The sequence below is a fragment of the Sapajus apella genome, unplaced genomic scaffold (genome assembly GCF_009761245.1).
Source record: "Sapajus apella isolate SASKATOON/1434 unplaced genomic scaffold, GSC_monkey_1.0 scaffold17, whole genome shotgun sequence".
Classification (NCBI taxonomy): Eukaryota; Metazoa; Chordata; class Mammalia; order Primates; family Cebidae; genus Sapajus; species Sapajus apella.
The window spans coordinates 17,652,731-17,679,743 of NW_022436957.1; the positions used below are offsets into that span (position 1 = coordinate 17,652,731).

The 27,013-nt window shown below is 45.1% G+C and overlaps 2 protein-coding genes across 2 annotated transcripts in view; both read left to right on the top strand.

The window, feature by feature from the left end:
* Positions 1-10,398, top strand: part of MBTPS2 (membrane bound transcription factor peptidase, site 2) — a 111,061-nt gene extending 100,663 nt beyond the window's left edge. The window contains exon 13 of the transcript XR_004271147.1: positions 9,452-10,398. The gene's annotated coding sequence lies outside the window, so the exon portion shown is untranslated. The remainder of the gene's footprint in view (positions 1-9,451) is intronic.
* A 383-nt stretch (positions 10,399-10,781) lies between these two features.
* The window catches only part of SMS (spermine synthase), a 61,300-nt gene continuing 45,068 nt past the window's right edge, over positions 10,782-27,013 (top strand). Inside the window, exon 1 of the mRNA XM_032286119.1 lies at positions 10,782-11,078. Coding sequence (XP_032142010.1) covers positions 11,030-11,078 — 49 coding nt within the window. The 5' untranslated portion in view covers positions 10,782-11,029. The remainder of the gene's footprint in view (positions 11,079-27,013) is intronic.

The following is a 27,013-nucleotide window of genomic DNA, read 5'->3' on the forward strand; positions in this document are numbered from 1 at the left end:
GTGTGTGTGTGTGTGTGTGTGTGTGTGTGTGTGTGTGTGTGTGTGTATCTTGAGGCAGGGTCTTACTCTGTCACCCAGGCTGAAGTACAGTCACACAATCATGGTTCACTGGATCTTCCCAGGCTCAAGCAATCCTCCCACTTCAGCCTCCTAAGTGTCTGGGACTAGAGCCACGTGCCACCACGCCCAGCTACTTTTTGTATTTTTTGTAGATACTAGGTTTTCCCATGTTACCCAGGCTGATCTCAAACTCCTGGGCTCAACCAGTCCATCCACCTTAGCCTCCTAAATTGCTGGGCATGAGCCACTGTGCCAGTCCAAATGAACATGTTTTAAAAATGAATGTGTACTTTAAGGACATATGAACATATATCCTTAAATATATATATATGAATATATATATTCATATATCCTTAAAGTACAAGACCTTTATAATTAACATTGTAACTTGCCAGGCAATATACACTATAACCAGAAGAGACCTATGGCTTAGTAGAGAGGAGTGAATACTAGCAGTGATCACTGTGTAATGATTTTAGGCAGATACTCAAGAGTCTGACAGAGGGGAGTCATGGGGCTGGTTGTGCCAAGGGGAAGAAGTTGAAAATGGAGTTTAAAAAGATTTGAAAATAAGAGTTGGGTCAACACACATAAATTTACTTGCTTTGAAGAAGTTGAAATGGGATCCAAGAACAGGAAAAAAGAATATTTATTGTTTCGCCTTTGCATGCCAACATGTAATCTCTCTTTTTCTTCTAGACTTTCCTTAAAATAACAATTGTCTGCATGTAGAATGAATGTGTTTTAAAAGAGCCATTCAGGGCTTTTTTCAGTGCTCATTTCCTGTACTGAGTAGTAACACAATGACAGACTAGAAATTCTACTGACTTTGAGTCAGACTGATCCACAAGCCACAGATTGGCATAAGGCCTTGAGCAAGTCACTTGACCTCGGTGTCTCAATATAGCATTTGAATGAGAATGAAACTTGCTGGGTTCAAAAGGTTAGAAATAACACATAAAAGAACTTATAATATTTTACAAATACTGTGGTCCATCCTAGGCATTCAATAATGGAAGTTAGACAAAAGGACAATTTTTTTTTTTTTAAATGGAGTCTTACTCTGTTGCCCAGGCTGGAGTGCAGTAGCACAGTCTCAGCTCACTGCAACCTCTGCCTCCTGGGTTCAAGTGATTCTCTTGCCTCAGCCTCCCAAGTAGCTGGGACTACAGGTGCTCACCACCACACCCGGCTAATTTTTTATTTTTAGTAGAGATGGGTTTTCACCATGTTGTCCAGGCTGGTCTCAAACTCCTGACCTCAGGTGATTGCCTGCCTCACGCCCTGTCAACATAAGGACAATTTCATGAAAAGTTTAGTTTAATGAAAAGACCTCTGGTCTGGGAACCAGGACACTAGGGTTCTGGTCCCTTACTAGTTTATTTAACTAGTAAGCTCCTGACCTTGGGCTGGTCCCTCAAACATTTTTGACTGTAGTCCCGTGAAGGAAAGAGTGTTGCCGCATGTTCTCACTCATAAGTGGGTGTTGAACCATGAGAACACATGGACACAGGGAGAAGAATATCACTCACCAGGGCCTGTTGAGGGCTGGGGGAGCTAAGGGAAGGACAGCAGGGTGTGGGGGGATGGGGAGGGATAGCATTAGGAGAAATACCTAATGTAGATGACAGGGTGATGGATGCAGCAAACCACCATGGCACGTGTATACCTATATAACAAACCTGCACGTTCTGCACATGTACCCCAGAACTTAAATTATAATTTAAAAAAAAAAGGAGTGTTGGTGAGAAGCAGGTCAACTTCTTGGGGATCTTGCAGGGAGCTAACATGGTTAATACAAGTTGGTCTGTTTTCCACTGGTGGGCTGAACACTGTGCTGTGGAAATACAGAGGTAAGTGAATGAATGCGCAACTTTGCCTGGGCCAGGGGGTGCCACTTGAACTAGGCTTTGAATGCTCCTGTATGGAATTTTCCACTGGAGAAAGGAGGGCGTTCTAGGCAAGGCCAAACACCCAAGATTTAGTAGGTGAAAAGACAGGGTGCTGCCACCATGCAAAATAGTGCTTCACATCAAATGCCACTTCAAGCAGCTTCTGAGACTGTCCCTGACTACTAGGTTGTATCAAATACATGTTAAGAGAAGTAGGCCAGGTGTGGTGACTCACGCCTGTAATCCCAGCACTTTGGGAGGCCAAGGCGGTCAGATCACTTGAAGTCAGGAGTTCAAGACCAGCCTGGCCAACATGGCGAAACCTGTCTCTATCTAAAATACAAAAAGTAGCCAGGCATGGTGGTGTGCGTCTGTAATCCCATCTACTCTGGGGCCTGAGGCCAGAGAATTGCTTGAACTCAGGAGGTGGAGGTTGCAGTGAGCCAAGATCTTGCCACTGCACTCTAGCCTGGGTGACAGAGAGACTGTCTCAAAAAACAAACAAACAAAAAAGAAATAAAAATAAGTAAAAAGTAAGGAGTCCTGAAGGAATGTGACATCTTCATAACAAAATCAATGTCCTCTTCAATGGAGCTACTATTTATTGAATACTAGTCATGTGTCAGACACTGCCCTCACTGTTTGCCAGATATCTATAATTTAATGCTCACAGCAACTCGATGAGGTGTTTATTACCTTGATGAGGTAATTATTAGCTCCATTTTAGAGAGAGGGAAGGAAGCACAGAGAGGATGATGAACCTGTACACTGTCATAAAGCTAGTAAGAGGCAGGGGTAGGAATTTCACCCCAGAAGTTGTTTGGTGGAGTTATAGAATAGTTCCAGAGAGCAGGGAGAGAGGACACCCGCTTCCAATTGCACACACCCTGATGGGGACGGGGGTACCTATGGGTGGGTGGTAAGCACACCTGAGGTTTGCAGAGTCCTAAGAAAAGTGGGGAGACTTTGGGACAGTTAGGCAGGGCAATTGGAGTCATCATGGTGAGGGGGGTAAACAGCCTGACCCCTGAGCCACCTGCCTGGGTTCAAGTCCTGGCTCCTCCCACTTCCTAGCTACCTAGCCTCTTTGTGCCTCAGTTAACTCATTTGTTAAATGAGGATAATTTCATCTACCTCTTAGAACTATTGTAAGCTGAAATAATTTTGTATTTGAAGCTGAAGAAGCCATCAAAGCAGATAAGCGTTAGAGGAGCTGAGCTCACCTTCCTACCCGGCTGGGCATGGTGGCTCTCGCCAGTAACCCCGGCACTTTGGGAGGCTGAGGTGGGCAGACCACGAGGTCAGGACTTTGAGAACAGCCTGACCAACATGGTGAAACCCCATCTCTACTAGAAGTACAACAAATTAGCTGGGCGTGGTGGCACACGCCTGTAGTCCCAGCTCCTCAGGAGGCTGAGGCAGGAGAGTCGCTTGAACCTGGGAGGTAGAGGTTGCAGTGAGCCAAGATCACACCATTGCACTCCAGCTTGGGTGACAGAGTGAGACTACGTCTCAAAAAACAAAACAAAACAAATAAAGAAAGATATTTACCCCAGGATTTACCCCAGGGCATTCTATAGGCTTTCATGGCAAGATGTTTTTCCTCTTATGTAGGCCTTAAAATATTTAGAATTTTTTGACTTGCCCAGGCATGGTGGCTCACACCTGTAATCCCAGCAATTCGGGAGGCCAAGGCAGGAAGATCTCGAGCCCAGGAGTTCCAGATCAGCCTGGGTAAGACAGTGAGACCTTGTCTCTATAGAAAATGAACAAAATTAGCCTGGCATGGTAGTGCATGCTTGTAGTCCCAGCTACTTGGGAGGCTGAGGTGGGAGGATCGATTGAGCTCAGGAGGTTGAGGCTGCAGTAAGCCAAGATTGCAACACTGCACTCCAGCCTGGGTGACAGAGTGAGATCCTGTCTCAAGAAAAAAAAAAAAACAAAAAAACTCTTTCTTGTTGTTCTTAGTATGGTGGCAGGATAATACATTGAGATACTAATTTTTTTTTTTTTTGAGATGGAGTTTCGCTGTGTCGCCAGGCTAGAGTGCAGTGGTGGGTTCTTGGCTCACTGCAACCTCTGCCTCCTGGATTCAAGTGATTCTCCTGCCTCAGCCTCCCGAGTAGCTGGGATTACAGGTGCATGCCACCACCCTCAGCTAACTTTTGTACTTTTAGTAGAGACATGGTTTCACCATGTTGGCCAGGATGATCTCGATCTGACCTCGTGATCTGCCTGCCTTGGCCTCCCAAAGTGCTGGGATTACAGGCGTGAGCCACTGCACCTGGCAAAAAAAAAAAAAAAAAAAAAGTTCTCTGTTTAAACTTTATGGTGAAGTGATAGAAGACCTGAAGTTAGGAGTAGTGGTGGTCTTGGGGCCAAGACAGAGTAAAACTCTTCTTTCAGTCTCTGCAGACCTTTGTAACACTTGTAAAGTGCTGGGCTTCTGCATTATAGGATTGTCCCCACCTGTCCGCACATGTCTGGGAAAACCACATGTGGTTTCCCAGCAGCCTTCATTTTTGCTCTTGCCTTTTTTTTTTTTTTTTTTCTTTTTACCAACATCTCACTTCAATTCCCTCCCATTAGGCATTTACCTGAAATTTTTAGGTGATGAAGTCTGCTTATTAAAAATTTCCATACAGGCCGGGCGCAGTGGCTCATGCCTGTAATCCCAGCACTTTGGGAGGCCGAGGCAGGTGGATCACGAGGTCAAGAGATTGAGACCATCCTGGTCAACATGGTGAAACCCCTTCTCCACTAAAAATACAAAAAATTAGCTGGGCATGGTGGCGCGTGCCTGTAATCCCAGCTACTCAGGAGGCTGAGGCAGGAGAATTGCCTGAACCCAGGAGGCGGAGGTTGCGGTGAGCCGAGATTGCACCATTGCACTCCAGCCTGGGTAACAAGAGCGAAATTCCGTCTCAAAAAAAAAAAAAAAAAAAAAAAAAAAAAAATTTCCATACAGCTTTACCTTTCAAAATTGGTGTGGCTCTAAGCTGCTTTTTAAAAATTGAGGTAACATGTAAAAACATAGAATTAGCCTTTGAAAGTGAAAAATTCAGTGGCAGTTAGCACACTTACAATGTTGTACAATTATTACATCTAGTTCCAAGACTTTATCATCACCCCAAAAGTAAACCCTTACCTACTAAGCAGTCATTTTCTCCATCCCCCTCACTTCCTGTTTCTATGGATTTACCTATTCTGGACATTCCATATTAATGGAATCATACAACAGATGGTCTTTTGTGACCAGCTTATTTCCCGTAGCATAATGTTTTTGAGGTTCGTCCATGTTGTGGTATACATCAGGACTTTATTCTTTTCATGGCTAAATAATATTCCATTGTATGGCTATACTACATTTGTTTTATCCATTCATCTACTGATGGACATTTGGGTTGTTTCCACCTTTGGGTATTGTGAATAATTGAATAACGCTGCTATAAACATTTGTGTTTTTGTTTGACCACTTGTTTTCAATTCTTTTGTGTATACACCCGAGAGTGGAGTTGCTAGATCACACAGTTATTCTGTTTAACCTTTTGATGAACCGCCAAACTGTTGTCCACAGCAGCTACACCATTTAATATTCCCGCCAGCTAAGTACGAGGGATCCAATTTCTCCCCATCCTTACCAACACTTATTTTCTGGTGTTTTTTTTTTTTTTTTTTTTTTTTTTTTTTTTTTGGGACGGAGTTTCGCTCTTGTTACCCAGGCTGGAGTGCAATGGCGTGATCTCGGCTCACCGCAACCTCCGCCTCCTGGGTTCAGGCAATTCTCCTGCCTCAGCCTCCTGAGTAATGGGATTACAGGCACGCGCCACCATGCCCAGCTAATTTTTTTTTGTATTTTTAGTAGAGACGGGGTTTCACCGTGTTGACCAGGATGGTCTCGATCTCTTGACCTCGTGATCCACCCGCCTCGGCCTCCCAAAGTGCTGGGATTACAGGCTTGAGCCACCGCGCCCGGTCATATTTTCTGGTTTTTAAAATGTACTTATTTATTTACTTACATATAGCCATTCTTGTGGGTGTGGAGTGGGATCTGTAGTGATACAAACCGGCTTTTTGATTTGGCAGTGGTACTCTTGGCTTTACATTGGAATCTCCCGGGTTTTTATTTATTTATTTTTGACAATCCGAATGCCCAGACTGTACGGGGGGCCAATTCCATCACACACTAGGGCTAGGCCCAGGCGGTGGCAGTGTCAAGGTGATTGCAGTGTGCACCTGAAATTGAGAATCACTGTAAAGACCTTAGCCCCTTCTCACTTACATAGTTTTTTTTTTTTTTTTTTTTTTTTGAGATAGAGTCTCACTCTGTCGTCCACGCTGGAGTGGTGTCACGATCTCAGCTCACTGCAACCTCCGTCTCCCAGTTGAAGTGATCCTCCCATTTCAGCCTTCTGAGTAAATGGGATTACAGGCACCTGCCACCATGCCTGGCTAATTTTTGTATTTTTAGTAGAGATGAAGTTTTACCATGTTGGCCAGGCTGGATTTGAACTCCTGACCTCAGGTGATTTGCCCACCTCAGCCTCGCAAAGTGCCTGGCCTTACATACTCCTTTTAATCCACATTTTAAATAGTGTTTAAATAGCTGGGTGAGTCTCACATTCATCTGAAAAAAATGTCAGGGGAATGATCCAGATCTTTGTCAGCCACTCTAACCCTAAGAGCTAATGCCAAGTTTTTAAGAGAGGAAGTGATTTCACCACAGCTGTACACAGGGGGCAGGGAGGTGGACTGTCTCCAAGGGTCCCAAAGAACTGGTGATAAATAAATAAAAATAAAAACAATGAAACAAAAGACTGCTGGCTTTGATGGCTAGGGCAGCTGTAAAGGACTGCCAGTCCCCATCAACTCCCTCACCAGCCCTTCAAGGAAAGTTTGGGACAGCAGGATAATGGGTGGCTTTATAGTTCAGGCCGGTAACTTCTGGTTATTTCCAATTAGCACCTCCGTACCCATCACTGCCACCACCAGCACCTTTTTGTCAGAGGGCTCTTTTCTGCTTTTGATTTCCTTCTTCCCAGTAGGAACTGTTGCTTACCGGGTAGGACAGTGTGGCTCTTTCTCTGAATTTATAGAAACTCTGTTGCTGATGTCCAGCTTGGCCTGTCTGGTCAGAAGCAAGTGGGCCCATTTGAAAGGGAGGTTGGGATAGGAGTAATACCTAATACTAGCATTTTCCTAAGTGGGTCACCAAAGCTTTCATCCTAAGCCTGGACTTCATCTTCTTGTCTATATTGTCACTGCACTGTAGCCACACACTCCCAAGAACACACCTGGAGTTGAACAAGTAGTTTTCTTCTTTTTGCAGGCGGGGGAAACACATACTATGGGAAGAGAGGTGGTGGTAGGGCGAGGGCTCTTAGTAAGAGAGTGCGAGAAAGGATGACTCAGAAGATTTGCACCTGGGTATGTTAGAGACACCCGGACAGTGATGACCTGTCAGGTGAGAATGACCCCGTATGGCAAGTGCACCTGAATGTGTGTTTGGAATTCCCAGCATGGCCAACCAGAGAGTTCCTCTTTATCTTTGGGGAACATCTGAGCCTCCGGCCTGGCCAAAGGAGTGTGGGCCCTGAAGGGGATTGAGGCCCTTTATTTGGAGTAAATGAAGGTTGCCAGGTTGTTAGGGGGAGGGCATTCTCCTGTTGAGCCTACTGTTACTGGATCATCCCCGTATGTGAGTTACCAATAAACTCTATGTCTCTGAGTCCCTTCTTTGGCCCCTTGAACCTGGTGCCATCCCTATTGAAGTTAATAGGTATCTGGCACAACACTGTGTCAGGTGGTTTTGGAGAGCGTTTAGGGAAGCCAGCTGTTGCTCTGGATTGGAAGCTCATGGTGGGGGATTCTATGATTGGATGTTTTAACAAATATTCTCTAGAAGCAGAGAAAATTAGAGCCAGGCTATAGCTGTGGTTGGTAAAGAAGCAGCAGTCATTCATATTAGCCAGGATTGGGGGTGAGGTGGTGTTTGGTCACATTTGTGGTTTGGACTATGTTTTCTGTGTGTTCAGGCATGATTACAGAGTGGTCTTGTTTGTGTTTTGTCCCACCCTGGTCATAGAGTAGCCTTGCCTGATGTTGGTGTTCTTGGGAGTTGTTTCTGTTCAACAGGACACCCAGGCACAGCTGTGAGTGCCTGGCCAGCACCGTGAAGGCAGGACAGCTTTACTGTTTCTCAGTCTTCCTTTTAGGTCAAGAGCAGTCAGCGACAGGCTGCAGGACATGAATCCACGATATCCATATTTTCACCATTGGCAAGACTGTTTCAAGAATGCAGGCTCGGCCGGGTTGCTCACGACTATAATCCCAGCACGTTGGGAGGCTCAGGCAGGTGGATCACCTGAGGTCAGAAGTTTGAGACCAGCCTGGCCAATATGGTGAAACCCCATCTCTACTAAACACACACACACACACACACACAGAGTAGTGGTGGCACACTCCTGTAGTCCCAGCTACTCAGGAGGCTGAGGCAGGAGAATTGCTTGAAGCAGGGAGGCAGAGGCTGCGGTAAGCAGAGATTGCACCACTGCACCCCAGCCTGGGTGAGACAGAGCAAGACTCCTTCTCAAAAAAAAAAAAAAAAAAAAAAAAATTCAAGCTCTAGTCAGACTAGGGTAAATCTTGTCTCTGCTGTGTCTTTTGTTACAGAAAGAGCTGCTGAAGTGCCTGATAACAGCTGTGAGCTGTGCAGTATTTAAGACTGTGCACAGGATCCACTGATCGACTGTAACACAATTACCACAAACAAAATGATTATTAGTGCTGAAACAGGCCTGGAAGCCAAAGGCTGAGATTATAAAACGCAGGTAATGAGAACATGTTCCCGAATCCAAATAGATACTCACAGCCCATTTAGAAGTATTTAAAACAGGCCTCGAGCCTTTGGTTTCTGTCCATGTCCTACCTCTGACAGTCCTACCAGGATTATGATACTGGTAAGTAGGACGTGCACTGGGAACATCCTTACAGTAACTCCTAATGCTACCCCAACAATGTGGGTTCCATATTGAGGCCAATTTATCTCTGATGTTGTGCTAACATCATGAAGCATTTGTTGTGGTTTTTATTTGTTTTTTTTTTGAGAGTCTCAAAAAAACAAAAAAAAAACAGAGTGTGTCTCCCAGGCTGGAGTGCAGTGGCACGATCTTGGCTCACTGCTATCTCCACTTCCTAGGTTCAAGTGATTCTCATGCCTCAGCCTCCTGAGTAGTTGGGATTACAGGCGTGCGCCCCCAAGCCTGGCTGATTTTTGTATTTTAGGTAGAGATGGGGTTTTGCCACGTTGACCAGACCGGTCTCCAACTCCTGGCCTCAAGTGATCCGCCTGCCTTGGTCTCCCAAAGTGTTGGGATTACAGGCATGAGCTGCCATGCCCAGCCAATGAAGCATCTGTTAAACTCCACTTTTGTTATGGCTGTCTGATAAGTTAATGGCAAAGCATCTCAGGTTTTTCCTCTCTTCTTTGTACCTTGCAGGAAACAATGTGAGGCACAAGTGCTGGGGATGAGAATTCAAGCCTGAGCCGAAAGGCCAACTGTGCTGCCAGACACAAGCTGCAGAGGATAACGAGCTACACAGTTTGCAGGCCCAGGGCAAAATAAAAACACTGGGCCTCTTGTTTAAGAATTACGAATTTCAAGATGGCAATAGTAGAATTAAAGTAAGTGAGGGGCCCTTTTGATGTGAGGCCCAATTCAGCACTCACACTGGTGCTGACCTGGGAAAGTACACCTGAGGCCCAGTGACCTAACTCCAGAGGAATGGCAAGAAGTGGAGAACATCCCAGGAAGAAAAAGAGGAGCTACAGACTGACATAGATAACTGAAGAATGAGAATTGTAATAGCTAACAAAATTGAGAACCTAGGATCCACAGAAGAAAGACATGCAGAGTAACAAACAGGTGGCATGGGTAGGCAAAAATTAATGCAAGTGCTAGAAAAAGATAGTTCTTAACAGAGAAAAGTTGGTTCAACAGACCCTTGTTGACGACACTGCCCAGTTTTTGTAGAAAGGTGAAGAACTCAACAATTAACAATCGTTGCCTGGGGGAAGAGATGAATTTAACATCCAGGTTCTTCGCTGCTTTTGTGGAGGCACACGAGTTCATTGATTTACATTTTGTCTAACCATTACAGCAATTCCTGTGGCCATGAGAGGCACAAAAGCCTGACGGATGATGGAGGCATTTGCGCAGAGATATTGTCAGTGCAATAAAGAATAATTTTAGTTCGGACGCTCATGCTCTCTCCCCTTTGCCATCATTTTGTTGAACACCAGCCATAAACCCAGTGTCAAAAATAAGCCCACCTCAAAAAGGTCTATTGCCGTGAATAGAGGCGCCAGTGACGGAGGAGTCCTGGTAGAGAAGCAACTCCGGAGTCTGCAGTTTCCTAATTCAATATTAACAATGCTGTCCTCTTACTGTCTTCTCCCTCATTCCTATTTTGCGTGAAAATGTAAATAACGTAAATGCCCAAGCGCTTTCTATTCAGTCCCCAAACGCAAAGCAGACCCTGGCTAATGGTAACGATAATCCGAATGGGTTTAACTGCAACATTGCAAGAAAAGGCAGGCAGTACTCTTAGACTACAGGGGTGGATCTCATCATTTGATTTTCCCAACTCCGCCAGGAAATAAGAGGGGCCCTGGCTTGGGAGAGGTGTGTAGGGGGTGGGCCCCCCGGAAGTCCTGCTGCGCTGTTTAAATCTAAGGTGACCTAACGGATGGCGGGAGCGGCCGCGCTAGCCTTGGCGCAGGGCGCGGCCATTGGTGACGCACGCCGGGGAGCACGGCGCCCACGTTTCCACCATTAGCGAGTCCTCACACCCGGCGCTCGAAGTTCGGGGCTGGAGGCGTCCCGGCTTCCTCCCTCCCGGAGGCGGGCCCGGCCCCGCCCCCGCGCCCCGGGTCGCTGCTGGCGGCCCCTCCCACCTCCTAGTCCTGGCCTCCCCGGGCGCAGCGCACTCTCCGCCGGCCGCAGCCTGACACGCCGCGCGGCCCCCCAGTCTCCCACGGCCGCTCCCCCAGGCATGGCACAGGGCCTCGCCTCACTATGGCAGCAGCACGGCACAGCACGCTCGACTTCATGCTCGGCGCCAAAGGTGAGGGCTCCCGCCGCCACCTGCGAGGCCATCCCCACCGCTCCCGCCGCCTGGCGGGCTGGGGCCGGTGTCGGGCGGGGCGTGCGCCGCGGGCCGAACAATGCGGGCGGCCAGCCTGGAGCCGCAGTCTCCCGGGCTGCCGCGCAGCGCGCTGCGGGGCCGCGTGCACCGGCGGCCGGGCGGAGGCCGCTCCCCGTTCCCGCGGCGCTCCGTCCCGGCCGCAGCTCGGGGCCTGGAGGGGCCGTCCCGGGTGCCCGCTGGCCGGGCCGCCCTTCCGGGCCCGGGCGGTCCACCCGCGCTCCCACGCGGGCTCGCTGCCTTCGCGCTCCCGCTCGGGGAGTCCCCAGGCTGCCGGGCGCGGGCAGACCCCTCATGGGACAAGGGTTGCAGGGACTGCGGCAGAGCGAGGCGTGACCCGCGCAGCGAGCCCGGGCTGGGGGCGTGCGCCGCGCCAGGGTGGCCGCGCGACCTTTTCCTGTTCTTGCAGGCGGGTAAATTTCCCTCTTGGGGGCGGGGGTTTCCCCTCTTAGGGAGCTGGGGCTGGGGAAAGGTCTGCGGACGAGAGGCGCTTGCAGAATTCTCCACCGACTGCGTAGGAGACAGATCCCCCGGAAAGGAACGGGGGGACGGGAAAAGGAAACGATTATTATTATTGAGGGTGCGGACGGATGAGATCTGGGAGTGGGAGTCGTTTACACCCCGAATTGGGGAGGTATTAAAAGGCCCGGCGTGGTGGCTCACGCCTGTTTGTAATCCCAGCACTTTGGGAGGCCGAGGCGGGTGGATCACGAGGTCAGGAGTTCCAGATCAGCCAACACGGTGAAACCCCCGTCTCTACTAAAAATACAAAAAATAACTGGGCGTGGTGGCACGCGCCTGAGTCCCAGCTACTTCGGAGGTTGAGGCAGGAGAATCGCTTAAACCTGGGAGGCAGAGGCTGCAGTGAGGCCGGATCGCGCCACTGCGCTCCAGCCTGGGGGACAGAGCAAGACCCTGTCTCCAAAAAAAAAAAGCCGACCTGAATAGACAGGGCTGGTAAAGTTGGAACTGTGTGTGTGTGCAGGAAATTTGAAGGGACAGATACTTAGCAGGCTTCTTTTCTCGGGGTGCCCCTGTGGTGGGGCACGGGAGTCTCAGGAAGAATAGAACTGCCCTTTCTTTTTCTGGCGGCTTTTAAACCTGTGACTGCCGCAGACTTGAATCTGCACTTTCCATAGGTCCCACTTGGAGTGGCTGGTTCATATTTTGCTTTTCTCACTGTTTTCCTCGAATTAGATGGAGCAGCCTTTGCTCTTACCATTTTTAACACTGACTCTTTCTTTCTCTCTCTCTTTCTTTCCTTCTTTCCTCCCTTCCTTCTTTCTTTTCTTTTTCTTTCTTTTCCACAGAGTTTTGCTCTTGTTGCCCAGGCTGGAGTATAATGGCGCGATCTCAAGCCAACCTCCCCGCCTCCTTCCCCCCGCCCCATTTCAAGCGATTCTTCTGCCTCAGCCTCCTGAGTAGCTAGGATAGCTAGGATTACAAGCACCTGCCCTCACGCCTGACTAATTTTTATATTTTTAGTAGAGACGGGGTTTCACCATCTTGGTCAGGCTGGTCTTGAACTCCTGACCTCGTGATCCACCCGCCTCGGCCTCCGAAAGTATTGGGATTTGGGATTACAGGCGTGAGCCACCGCCCCTGGCCGTTTTTTTCTTTCTTTCTGAATTTCTGAGTACTTACTTTGCATTTTCTGTCCCAAGTTAAAAGGATCTCTGAAGGCACAAGATTTCATAAAGATTTTAGTAAAGATTGGAGCAATATCTGGGTTTGACTCTAGCTTCTTCCTGATTGGCTCTGCGTGTGACCTTGGGTTTATGTTAACCTTTCTGAGCCTTCCCTGTCCATTAAAAAGAAAAAAAAAAAAAAAAAAAAAAAACTGTACATCTCTTCCGGCTTTTACTCTTAAGCGGGTAGCTATGGAGCACACTGTAGGGTTGTTAAGCAGTGTCAGTGTATTTGGGTGGTCTAAAGTGACTTGGAGAAAACAAAGCATGTGAATTTTAGTTCCCACATTTCCTAGGTGAGAATGGAGAGCAGGGAGACTGCTAGAGATGAAATGATGTTTGAGGGGTGGAGCTGAAGAGCCAAGGTTTTATTGAGTAATTACCCTGCCAGCTCTAGGGCTGAATGGTTAATGAGAGTTCTAGCATACTGAATTTAGAAGTGAGGAGAAAAGAGTATTAGGCTCATCCAGGTAGTAAGGGTGAGCCTGGGAAGTGTCCCTGGTGTAAGTACCTTGTGAACACTCACCTGTATTTTTCATCCATGGGTTTTCTTAACTTTTTTTTTTTTTTTTGAGAAAGTCTCGCTCTGTCGCTCTGGGGGCTCACTGCAACCTCCACCTCCAGAGCTCAAGCAATTCTCATGCCGCAGCCTCCCAAGTAGCCGGGATTCCAGGCTCAGCCCACCACGCCCAGCTAATGTGTGTGTGTGTGTGTTTTTAGTAGAGACGGGGTTTCACCATGTTGGACAGGCTGGTTTCAAACTACTGGCGTCAAGTGACCGGCCTACCTCACCCTCCCAAAGGGCTGGGATTACAAGCGTGAGCCACCGTGCCCGGCCTGCCCATGGGTTTTCTTCTAGGTTTTTTTTGTTGTGTTTTTCCAAGACAGGGTTTTACCATGTTGGCCAGGCTGGTCTCGAACTCCTGACCTCAGGTGATCTACCCATCTTGGCCTCCCAAAGTGCTGGGATTACAGGCGTGAGACATTGTACCTGGCCTCTTAAAGGTTTTAAGGAGGGTGATCTCAGCATGGAGCCCAAAGATTTTGGCACTTCCCTTTGTCCTTAAACCTCCTTGGCCAAATTTAGATTAGCCTCTTGAAGTGCTGGTTCACAATGGGATGTTTTTGTTGTTTTGTTAAAGTGGGGAAAGACTTTATGAAGAAAGAGCAAGAGAATTTTAACACTTTGGGCTGATACTGTCCAGGAGAACCATGGATGCCCAGTGTGGAAGGGAGGAGGAGAAACTGGCGTTTTCTAAGTTAGAAAGGTGTAAAAGTGGCATCTTAACAATTTAGCTGTGCAAAGAGGAAGTAAAAAGATTGACGATAAAGAGATAGGTGTATAGAGCAGAATAGAACGTTCTTAAGAGGGAAAGGTGAAACAAACTGTTAATATTTTAATTCCCAGTGTATTCTTAAAGACGAGAAAGCTTTGATGGCAAGGTGAACATTCTAGAAAAAAATATTATGTGGTGGGTATGATGTGTATATGTATGCATCTGTCAGACCTTGAGTCATTACAAGTATTCTGGGTGTAAGAACTCTGATTCATTTTGTATTCTCTTCCATCATTTTAGTTGGGGTGAAGCATATTGAAACATATTGCCCTTACTGTCAGTATCTACATTTGAAAAATAAAGAGATAATGACAAGATTGGGATTCAAGTTCTTTTAGTTTTTAGTAAGGGGCACTTGGTAAAAAATCCACTTGTGAGGTCTCCAAAAACATTTAATTGATGAGTCAAAAGGCATTACTCTTGGCATGTGAATATTGGATGTGTGGAGCCTGGATTCATGTTCTTCTTTTCCCCGTTTGCCAGTAATCCTTCCTAATGTTCCAGTTCCATGATGTGATTTTAGTGGAATTAAACTTGAACCACTTATTATGTTGTTACTGCGTCGGGAGCGCAGCAGCCACTAGACCACCAAGAGCAACTGTACGTTGGGCTTGGTGGTGCTGGTTTAGTGCTCTGGCTGATGAGGTGTAACCCAGGAAATTTTTATTTTGGCTTTAAAAAAAAAAAGCTCATCTGTGGTCATCTTGTAAGTGAAGTATTGGACTCTAAGAACTCTTGAGCCCTGAAAACATTTTGTGACTTATCCTGAGGCTAACAGGAATAAACTTGTCCCATGTTTGGATAGTTTAGGCGTCTCTGAGCTGGTGGAGGAAACGTGGTCTGTTCCTAGCCCTATGTGCTAGGCAGGATGCTTGGGTATCTAGAGGGTGAGTGAGAGGCTGGGCGCAATACCTCATGCCTTTAATCCCTGCACTCTGGGAAGCTGAGATGGCCAAAGTGCTTGAGCCCAAGAGTTCAAGACCAGCCTGGTCAACATGGGAAAAACCCGTCTCTACAAAAAAAAAAAAAAAGAAAAATTGCCAGGTGTGGTGGGTTTTATGCACCTCTAGTCCCAGCTAGTTGGGAGACTGAGGTGAGAGGATCCCCTGAGCCCAGGAAGTCGAGACTACAGTGAGCCATAATTGCACCACTGCACTCCCGCCTGGACAATGGCGTGAAACCCTGTTTCAAAAACAAAACACAAAAAGGGCCAGGTGTGGTGGCTCATGCCTGTAATCCCAGCACTTTGGGAGACCGAGGTGGACGGATCACCTGAGGTCAGGAGTTTGAGGCCAGCCTGGCCAGCATGGTGAAACCCCATCTCTACTAAAAATAAAAAATCAGCCAGGTGTGGTGGAACATGCCTGTAGTCCCAGCTACTATAGAGGCTGAGGCAACAGAATCTCTTGAACCTGGGAGGCAGAGGTTGCAGTGAGCCGAGATTGAGCCTGGGCGACAGAGAGACTCCTGTGTCCACAAAAAAACCCCAAAAAGCAAAAAACGAAGGCCGGGCGCGGTGGCTCATGCCTGTAATCCCAGCACTTTGGGAGGCCGAGGCGGGTGGATCACGAGGTCAAGAGATAGAGATCATCCTGGTCAACATGGTGAAACCCCGTCTCTACTAAAAATACAAAACATTAGCTGGGCATGGTGGTGCGTGCCTGTAATCCCAGCTACTCAGGAGGCTGAGGCAGGAGAATTGCCTGAACCCAGGAGGCGGAGGTTGCGGTGAGCTGAGATCGCGCCATTGCACTCCAGCCTGGGTAACATGAGTGAAACTCCGTCTCAAAAAAAAAAACAAAAAAAACAAAAACCGAAAAAAACAGTGGTGAGTGACATGCTATAGCCTCTCCTTGCCATGTTGGAGTGGAAGGTCTCTAGCAGGCCAGTCAGCCCTGAAAAGGTCTAGCAAACCTATCCCCTGGGCTGGGCATATCTTTTGAAGGCAGACCTCCAGGGTGTGTATCCTGGAGACACTTCTGGTACATGGTAGATGTTTGGTACATGCTGATTAAATAGACCAAATTTATGTTGCATTAAAGGTGGAATGCTGGTTCACGCCCATTATGGGAAAGTGAGACACTCATTTTTACCATGTAGAATTAAGAGGATGGTCCTGAATTCAGAAACATGGCAGATGCTGTTAGATCTGTCATTTGGACCATTGCTATATGAATTGTGTAGGGAAACAAATGTGTCACTCAAATTCACAAATTTTATAACAAATCTTGTTTAACAAATTGAAAACAGAAGACCACTTGGGAATTCTGGGCTTAGCAGAGAAGGTTTGGGGTAGGGGACTCTATTGTGCCTTTGACCCTCATCAGGGATGCCTGTGGAGTAAGAGTATGACTTTTAGATGCATAAAATAACCCAGTTAAAAATGCCATCTTCAAAATACAAAACCCCTAAATGTGTGCTTTGGTAACATGTGCTGCTTCTCCCCCTCCCATCCCAGTCAGAGTTTTGCTCTGTCACCCAGGCTGGACTGCAGTGGCGCGATCTCAGCTCACTGCAACCTTTGCCTCCCGAGTTCAGGCATTTCTCCTGCCTCAGCTTCCTGAGTAGCTGGGATGACAGGCGCACGACACCATGCCCGGCTAATTTTTGTATTTTTAGTAGAGACGGGGTTTCACCCTGTTGGCCAGGCTGGTCTCAAACTCCTATCCTCAGGTGATCTGCCTGCTTTAGCCTGGAAAATTGCTGGGATTACAGGCGTGAGCCACCGTGCCCAGCCCATGTGCTTTTTAATTAACACATCAAATAACAAGATGTAGCAGCAAGGCTAACAACTTTGATAATCTCAAAGTAGAGCTGAGAAAAATTGATATTTAACAAATCGTTAGGCAAGGAGAAAAACCTGAATTTTTTGTGACAGTGACCAGGTACAGTTGACAATGTGTGATTTTTGGCCTCGAAGCATAAGTGAAGAAAATGCGAAATTTCAATTACAGAAAATAAGTCTGTGTATATTTTTCCATTCAAGTTCACAGACCCCCCTCCTTGGACCGCAGGTTCAGACCCCCAAGCTGGGGAGGATGAGGCCTGAGACTACAGGTTCTGTATATTGTTTCTTCCTTTTTAGAGGGTGTAGGTTTCCACCCAAGGGCAATGCTGGAGGCACATTCCCTAGTTTCTCTTCAAAAACAAAAGCAGCTCTTTGAAATCTTTGAGAACAGAAAAGCAGTACTTAGCAGTTGCCACAGGGGCTACTGTTGCCCCTAGTGCTTTGTGCATTATTTTAAATAAATCCTCACAATAACCCTACTAGGTCTTGTTATCCCCATGTTAAAGATAAATAAATAGACCCAATTGAGGTTTTTTACTTTTTGAGTGACAGAATTCAAAGCCATGTCTATTTGATTAGAAGGTTTGTTCTGCTTCCACAATTCTGAAGCCTCTTAGTTTAAGGCGGTGATTTCTCCTTGTGGGTGCTTCCCTCCGTGGGTGACATCTCTCAATTTCTGGAGACATTTTTGGTTGTCACAACTGGGGAGATGCTACTAGCATCTAGTACATCCTGAAGTGCACAGGACAACTCCCCACAGCATTGACAGCCCAAAATGTCCACAGTGCCCAGAGAAGCCCTGGTTTAAATTCAGACTAGACCATTTCAGTAATTTGGATGACAGATCATCAGCAAAATGTTCTTGGCCCTTTTTGGAAGTGTCAGCTATGCACACAAATTGTTAGGCAGGGAAGGTAGATGGGCCCTATCTTTCTCTAAGTTTGGCAGCAGCGTCAGTTAGGAGTTTGGCCATTGCTTCCTACTCAACTGAGTGTGTGGTTTGAGGTGACCTTCCCTCCATGATTTCCTGAACCATCACCCTTTTTAACCAGCTCCCACGCTCCCCTGTATTTGAGCTGCCTTCTGGTGGAAGTATGTCTTCTTTGTGTGTTTTAAATAGCTATAACTGCCTAAATAATACAACCTAAACAAAGTAGTTCAGATTGCTTCTAGCCTTCTCAAGAGTAGAGAAAGCTTCCTTCCTCCACCTCCTTCAGCATTATTATCCTGTCCCACTACACTTTAATCCCCCATTGTGATAACACCGCAGGCTCAGACACTGTTGCTTTAACAATGAAGCCTTTGGGGCTGATGACTCGGAGGGGAATGCTTGCTTGGGCCCCGCTCTACAGGGACTGAATCACAGTTGGTGGAGGGGGGGTGAGTTCCTGGATTTTGCATTTTTAATCATCTCCCTCACAGTAATTCTGTTGCTTATTAAAGTATGAGAACTCTTCTAGTAGGTTCCTTATTTAAAACAACAACAAAAACTTGTCAGAAACCTTTGGCACACCTACATCAGCCCAACCAGTCAGCCTAGTCTGTCATTAAATCCTGTAGCTTCTGCCTGCCAATATTCTCAAATTTGTTGCTCACCACCTGTTCCTTACTTTAGTTTCCTGGCTACAATCTCCCCATTTGTCTCCATTTGGGGTTAGGCTCGATCATTAGGAACTCAGCCGGATCCCTGTCCCCTTTTCCATTTAGAAACCCTTCCATGGGTCCCTATTACCCCATGGATAAAGTCTAAACTCTATATCAACACACCGTCAATTTCTACCTGGTTTTTCTTCTTCCTCCAACATACTCCATGTGCTTCCCAGTAGCCAGGAAGCACCTGGACTCAGAATTTGACAGCTTTGGAGAAGACTTTTTTGTATGCTTTACGTAGGTATTCTCATGCGTTGATTGTGTTTGAAAATATTTTATGGACTGCTTCCGGGAGATCCCTTGTTGGCCTTGCCTTCCTTTGGCATGCTCTTTTGCTTTGTGATTTTTTTTTTTTAAATGCTCTTTTTCCGACTCTGCAAAAGATTCTTGATTGCACTGATTATGCTCCATATGACTACAGGCTGAATAACCTCATGTTGCCTGAAATTAGTATTGTGGGCTTGCCATTAAAAAATTGAGTAAACCATAATGATTCTTTTTAGATTGTAGTTTCCAAGTCATACCGATTTCCTTAAACCTATAGAGGTAGCATATGGTAAGATTTTAGTTTCTGCTTTGTATTTATAATCCTCATCTAGTTCTCATTGGGTAGTTCACTATTGTTTAAAATGCTTTGGAAGGGATGACAGCTGTTTCAGAAATTGACTCCATAATCGAAGCACTAGGAGCGACCCCCATCCTGGCTAACAAGGGAGGGGTACTTTTTCCAAGTAATCTGAAGCCCTGCATGAGACTTTCTAATTTAATAACCGGTAGTCAGTCAATTTGTCTTTTTTTTTTTTTTTTTTGAGAAAGTCACTTTTGTGTTTGCAGTAGAGTTAATAAATCTTCTCATCCCTTTAGTATATAATTTACTCCGTTGTATTTGAATTGGCAGTTTCCATCCTTAGCTACCATCTCAGGAGATAAGGGTTAAAATGCTGTGTTCTCCAATAGCTTTAAAAAGTTAGAGCTTTTGATTTTGGATATGGTACCTGGAGGATTTGGAATCACGGGCTTTATAATTTTTTTTTTTTTGAGACAGAGTCTCAGTACTGTCACCTGGGCTGCAGTGCAGTGGTGCAATCTTGGCTCTCTGCAACCTCTGCTGCCCAGGTTCAAGAGAGTCTCCTGCCTCAGCCTGGGTTCAAGCGATTCTCCTGACTCAGCCTCTGGAGTAGCTGGGATTATGGGCGCACACCACTGCACCCACCTAAGTTTTTGTATTTTCACTATGTTGGCCAGGCTGTCCTTGAACTCCTGATCGTGATCCACCCTCCCCTGCCTCCCAAAGTGTTGAGATTACAGGTGTGAGCCACCCTGCCAGGCCCAGGCTTTACAATTTTAATTTCAATCACCATGGTTATGCTAACCTTTCACAGATAAGCATTAGTTATAAAGTTACTGGTATCTGTTTAAAAACGTCAATAAAGTTATTACTGAGTTTAGTTTTTGGACTCTCTGCATTTCTGGGTGTTTGAATTCACTATTTCACTGCAGTTGTAACCTAAGCCTGCTGGTGTGTGCTGTGGCTCCGACCACCATTTCTTGGTAGTTAATTATAGGCTCAGTTCTTTTGAAAAGTCAGGAAAACTCCTCAATTGAATCTGCAAACCAAGTATGTAAACCATGCACAAATGCTGTTTACAACTCTTACAGCTAGGCAATTTTCCAGACCCCGGGAAAAACAGCCCTGCGGCCCTGAGGTGTGGTGGGCCTGGATTTCATTAAATTGACACTGTCATCTGTGTTCTGGAAGGAGCTACCAAGCTAGCTAGTGGTGATACTGCTGATAAATGTGTTTACGTGCTAAGCTGCAAACTCAAAAGGAGCTGGTAAGAGCCAATAGCATGTTCTAGATTCCTGAACTGACTTGACTCTGGGTAGTTTTACACACACCTTAATTTTCCCCTCTCCATGAAGGTGATAATGATACCAAAATCCCACACACTGTGTCGTTGGGTGGATTGTCTAATAAAGTGTTTGGAAGAGTGTCAAATGATACATAAAATACCTAACACTAATTGCAATACTTAGGACCTAGTACTTTGAAATTGTGCCAGTGGATAGAGATGTTCAGTTATAAAGAGGTGTGAATTTAACTTATTTGAAGGGTAACGAAAGCTCTGCTGGCAAGAGAAGAGGCAGAAAATAATGGGTTGGCCTGTATTTTGAAGGCTGGTCTACTTTATTTGAAGGGCCTCCTCCCTCAGTTATTAAAGCAGAATTTTAAAAGGGCACTTTGATGTAAGATATTAATTGCTTGTGTTGCATGACTCCATTTTTTTTTTTCCTCAAATGAAAATTTCTCCAGTGAGAATCCTGAGCAATTCCTAGGACATTGCTATATTTAATATTGAATTCTCCCTTCTAGAAGGACTGTAGATGACAGTGTTCAAACAAGACAGATGTTCCTGTGGGCATTCCAGATTCCTTTGCTGTCCTTAGAGTGTAGAGGTGAATATAGAATGTTTCTTAATCCTTTTCATTAGAATGCAGGTTGAGTATCCCTGATCAAAATGCTCTAAAATCTGAAACTTTGAGCACGGACATAACACTTGAAAAAATGCCAATTTGGGATTTTCAGATTAGGGACTTTCAGTCAGTGAGTACCAGGCAGACATTCCAAAAAAAAAAAAAAAAAAAAAAAAAATCCAAAACACTTTTGGTCCCAAGCATTTTGAATAAAAGATATTCAATCTGTATTTTCAGGGCCAGTGCCTTGGATCATGCTTTGGAAAACAGTAGTGACATAGTTTTTCGTTTTTGTTTCTTAAAGATGGGGTCTTGCTGTGCTGCCCAGGCTGATTTTGAGCTCCTGGACTCAAGGGATCCTCCAGCCTCAGACCCCTGAGTTGCTGGTGTGACATTGAATCTTTTAGCTGTATAATGCTATAGCTAAGTGGCCCAGTTGTTTGTGAGGTTTTGAGGAAGATGGTCATGGATTTGCCTGTCCAAGTGTTTGTTCTAATTTGGAGTTTGTCTAATTTGGAGCTGGTGACTTGGTGTTGAGAGAGAGGAAAGAGCTTACTATTACTCCCTTTGGTATGAGATGCAAGAATATGACAGGACTTTTAAAAAATTTATTTAACTTCTGGGATACATGGGCAGAATGTGCAGGTTCGTTACATAGGTATACGTGTGCCATGGTGGTTTGCTGCACCTATGAATGGTCATCTAGGTTTTAAGCTCTGCATAAATTTGTCCTAATGCTATCCCTCCCCTTGCCCTCCACCCTCTGCAAGGCCCCGGTGTTTGATATTCTCCCTGTGTCCATGTGTTCTTATTGTTCAACTCCCACTTACGAGTGAGAACATGTGGTGGTTGGTTTTCTGTTCTTGTGTTAGTTTGCTGAGAATGATGGCTTCCAGCTTCATCCACGTCCCTGCAAAGAACATGAATGCATCTGTTTTTATGGCTGTATAGTATTCCATGGTGTATATATGCCACATTTTCTTTATCCAGTCTGTCACTGATGAGCATTTGGGTTGGTTCCAAGTCATTGGTATTGTAAATAGTGCGGCAGTAAATATACGTGTGTGTGTCTTTATAGTAGAATAATTTATAATCCTTTGGGTATATACTCATTAATGGGATTGCTGGGTCAAATGGTATTTCTGGTCTAGATCCTTGAGGAATTGCCACACTGTCTTCCACAGTGGTTGAACTAATTTACACTCCCACCAACAGTGTAAAAGCATTCCTGTTTTCTCCACATCCTCTCCAGCATCTGTTGTTTCCTGACTTTTTAATAATCACCATTTTAACTGGCATGAGATGGTATCTCATTGTGGTTTTGATTTGCATTTCTCTAATGACCAGTGATGATGAGCTTTTTTTCCATGTGTTTTTTGGCCACATAAATGTCTTTTTTTGAGAAGTATCTGTTCATATCCTTCACCTACTTTTTGATGTTTTTTTTTTTCTTGTAAATTTGTTGAAGTTTTTTTTGTTTTTTGGTTTTTTTTTTGGAAACAGTCTCACTCTGTTGCCAGGCGCCAGGCTGGAGTGCAGTGGCACAATCTCGGCTCACTGCAACCTCCACCTCCCAGGTTCAAGCAATTCTCCCGTCTCAGCCTCCCAAGTAGCTGGGACTACAGGCGCATGCCACCATGCCCAGCTAATTTTTATATTTTTAGTAGAGGCGGGGTTTCACCATGTTGGCCAGGATGGTCTCAATCTTTTGACCTCATGATCCGCCCGCCTTGGCCTCCCAAAGTGCTGGGATTACAGGCTTGAGCCACCGCGCCCAGCCTGTTTAAGTTCTTTATAGATTCTGGATATTAGACTTTTGTCAGATGGGTAGATTGCAAAAATTTTCTCCCATTCTGTAGGTTGCCTGTTCACTCTGATTCTAGTTTCTTTCACTGTGCATAAGCTCTTTAGTTTAATTAGATCCCATTTGTCGACTTCGCCTTTTGTTGCAATTGCTTTTGGTGTTTTTGACATGAAGTCTTTGCCCATGCCTAAGTCCTGAATGGTGTTGCCTAGATTTTCTTCTAGGGTTTTTATGGTTTTGGGTTTTACATTTAAGTCTTTAATTTATCTTGAGTTAATTTTTGTATAAGGTGTAAGAAAGGGGTCCAGTTTCTGTTTTCTGCATATGGGTAGCCAGTTTTCCCAGCACCATTTATTAAATAGGGAATCCTCTCCCCATTGCTTGTTTTTGTTGGTTTTAGGACTTTTTTTCTTTTTTTTAAAAGCATTTTGTGACTTAAATTTTTAATGGAGTTCCTATAATTTATTTCTTTGAACAAAGGGTCTGGCTGTAGGAACTGTTCACTTAGTGGTTTGTGGATTTGTCTTTTTACATCATTTGCTCATTTTACACTATGGGGTCAGGGAAATATAAAGAAAGGGGGGATACAACCCTGATACTATCGCGAGTAGATAACCACTTTGATGTATGCTACAGATGGCTTGCTTATTCTTGTTGCATATATAACAATGTTGTGAGTAAAAGCACCGGAACTGCTAAGCTTTGAATCTTGGCTCCACCACTTATTAATGGTGTGTGACCTTGGGCAAGTTGTTAATGTGTGTGCCCTACGGAGCTGGCTCTACTTTGGTTACCCTTGAATAGCAGCTATGAGAACAGACATCCTTGTCTTGTTTGGACCTCAGGGGGAAAGCAGTCTTTTACCATTTTGAGTACTGTGCTAGCTGAAGGGTTTTTGTAGATACCCTTTATCAAGTTGAGAAAGCTCTCAACTTGATAAAGGGAGAAATAGAGAAAGCTCTCCTCTATTCCTATTTTTGTGTGTTTATCTTGAATGAGTGTTGGATTTTGTCTGGTTCATTTTTGCATCAATTAATATAAAATGTGTTATTTTCCTTTAGCCTATTAATATGGTGGATCACATTGATTATGATTTTTTTGAATGCTGAACTAGCCTTATATGCCTGGAATAAATCTCACTTGGTCATGGCATATAATTTTTCTATATTGCTGAACCCTGTTTGCTGATGATTTTGTTCAGGATTTTTTTATCTATATTCATAAGGGATATTGGTCCATAGATTTTTTTTTTTTTTTTTTTTTTTTTGGACTCTCTTGGTCTGGTTTTGGTATTAGGATAATACCGGCTTCATAAAGTAGGGAAGCCTTCCCTTCTGGAAGAGATAGTGTAGAATTGGCGTTAATTCTTTTTTAAGTGTTTAATAGAACTCTCCAGGCCAGACGCGGTGGCTCATGCCTGTAATCCAAGCACTTTGGAGGCCAAGGTGGGCGGATTACCTGAGGTCGGGAGTTCAAGACCAGCGTGTCCAACATGGTGAAACGCCATCTTAAAAAAAAAAAAAAAAAAAAAAAAAAAAAAGAACTCTTCAGTGAAACCATCTGGGTCTCAAGATCTCTTTCTGGGGTGGTTTTTTTTTTTTTTTGAGAGAGAGGGTCACCCAGGCTGGAGTGCAGTGGTACTATCTCAGCCCACTACATTCTTGGCCTCCAGGGCTCAAGCAATTTTTCTGCCTCAGCCTCCCAACCCCACGCCCCAGGTAGCTGGGACTACAGGTGTGCACCATCTTGCCTGGCTAATTTTTGTAGAGGCAGGGTTTCCTCTTGTCGCCCATGCTGGTCTCAAATTCCTGACTTCAAGCAGTCCTCGCGACTTGGCCTCCCAAAGTGCTGGGATTACAGGCATGAGTCACCACACTTGGCCTCTTTCTGGAGTTTTTAAGCTACAAATTTAGTTTCCTTAGTACTTATAGTACTGTTCAGGTTATTTGATATTGGGTGAGTTGTGATAGTTTGTGTTTTTAGAGAAATTGCCTCATTTCATTCTTAAGTTGCCACATATATGTGTGTAGATTTGCAGTATTCCCTTATCCTATTGGTGCTTGCAGGGTATCAGTAGTGCCGTCTCCGGTATTCCTAATACTGGCAAACTGTCTTTTTCCTAAGTCTTGCTAGAGTTCACCTTGATAATCTTTTCAAAGAAATAGTTTTTTGCTTCATTTTTTTCACCTCTAGTTTTTGTTATCAATTTTATTGAGTTTTTTGCTGTTCCCCTTTCCTTCCGCTTGCTTTGGGCTTTTCTCTTTTTCTAGGTTCTTGAATTACTAGCATGGATTAGGGATTTGAGATTGTAAAGTGGAAACTGTACTCTTAAGTATTCTCATTCTCTATTACATGGTTTCTGTTAATCCTAGTTGATAACGTTACTCCACGTATTCCTTAAAAAGCAAGAGTCTTAGTTATGTTGGTTCTTAGCTGTTCTTTTTTCAAAACTTGATAGATTGCTAACTTGAACGTAGGAAATATTCCTTAGATAATCTAGTTTCAAGTGCCAAGAATGAGGCCAGACGCGGTGGCTCATGCCTATAATTACAGCACTTTGGGAGGCTGAGGTGGGTGGATCATGAGGTCAAGAGTTCAAGACCATCCTGGTCAACATGATGAAACCTCGTCTCTACTAAAAATACAAAAATTAGTTGGGCATGATGGCGCGCGCCTGTAGTCTCAGCTACTCGGGAGGCTGAGGCAGGAGAATTGCTTAAACTCAGGAGGTGGAGGTTGCGGTGAGCCGAGATTGCACCATTGCACTCCAGCCTGGGTAACAAGAGCGAAACTCCGTCTAAAAAAAAAAAAAAATGTTAAGAATGTTACTTCTGGGAAAGGCAGTAGAATTAACAGCCAAGTGTCCTTGTTAGAAATTTAGAGCTGGAAAAGACCTTAGACTAGGAGGCAGCAAACTGAAGCCCTTGGACCAGATTCTGCTCACGTGGCCTGTTTTTGTGTGACCCTCCAGCTAAGAATTATCTTTATATCTTAAAAGGGTTGTAAAGCACACACACAGAAGAAAATGTGACAGAAACCTGATTTAGCCCGTATGCTTTACCATGTGGCACTTTACAGAAAAAGCTTCCCCGCCCCTGCCTGTAGATTATCTAGGTGTAGTGATGCTGGTTGCCTGTTTCAGAGCCATCTGGAAAAATTGTGAAGTACAGATTTCCTAGCCTGCCCATATGGCTGCCTTCTCATCTGGAATATATCATAGCGCATGGCCCTCTCCATGTTTGGGTGGTTTTGACTTGTGTCCTTTGGTCTTTCATCTTTATTCTCCAGTGGCACTTACTTTTCTAATCTTCCTAGGTGCTGAGTTGAATGTGGACTTGGCTAATAGTGCTCTGGTAAAGCCACAGGAAGGGAAGGCAGAGGGACCTCCCAGGGGACATGTGTATCAAGGACAGCTGTAATATAAATGTGTTATATTTTTTTTTTTTTTTGACATCACACAATTCCCAAAGTCCAAACTGTTTCATCTTTGGAAATGCTATTTCATTGTTGATTCACAGCCTGGCATAGATGCTCAGACAGAACCCTTTAATTAATATTTTCTTAGTTTTATTTTTAAAGAGTCTTGCCCTGTTGCCCAGGCTGGAGTGCAGTGGCGCGATCTTGGCTCACTGCAACCTCTGCCTCCTGAGTTCAAGGGATTCTCCTGCCTCAGCCTCCCAAGTAGCTGGGATTATAGGCACCTGCCACCGCACCTGGCTAATTTTTGTATTTTAGTAGAGATGGGTTTTCACCATGTGGGCCAGGCTGGTCTTGAACTCCTGACCTCAAATGGCCCAACTGCTTTGGCCTCCCAAAGTGCTGGGACTACAGGCGTGAGCCACTGCGCCTGACCTTGGATTATTTTTAAATACACAAATGGTATGACCTGTAAGGGATTCTGCCCAACTAAAGTTAGTGAGAAGAAAGCTGGATGTTCATGATATTGATGAAGTGCCCAAAAAGCGTATTTCATCCTTTCCAGACAGTAAAAGTGGCAATCCATGGTTTCTACTTTGGCAAAGAAATCTTGTTCCCCTTCTGGACGGAGCTAAAGGAAACCATTGTCATTTGACTGGGACCGTCTCCACACCTCACATGCCAATTTTGAACTAAAA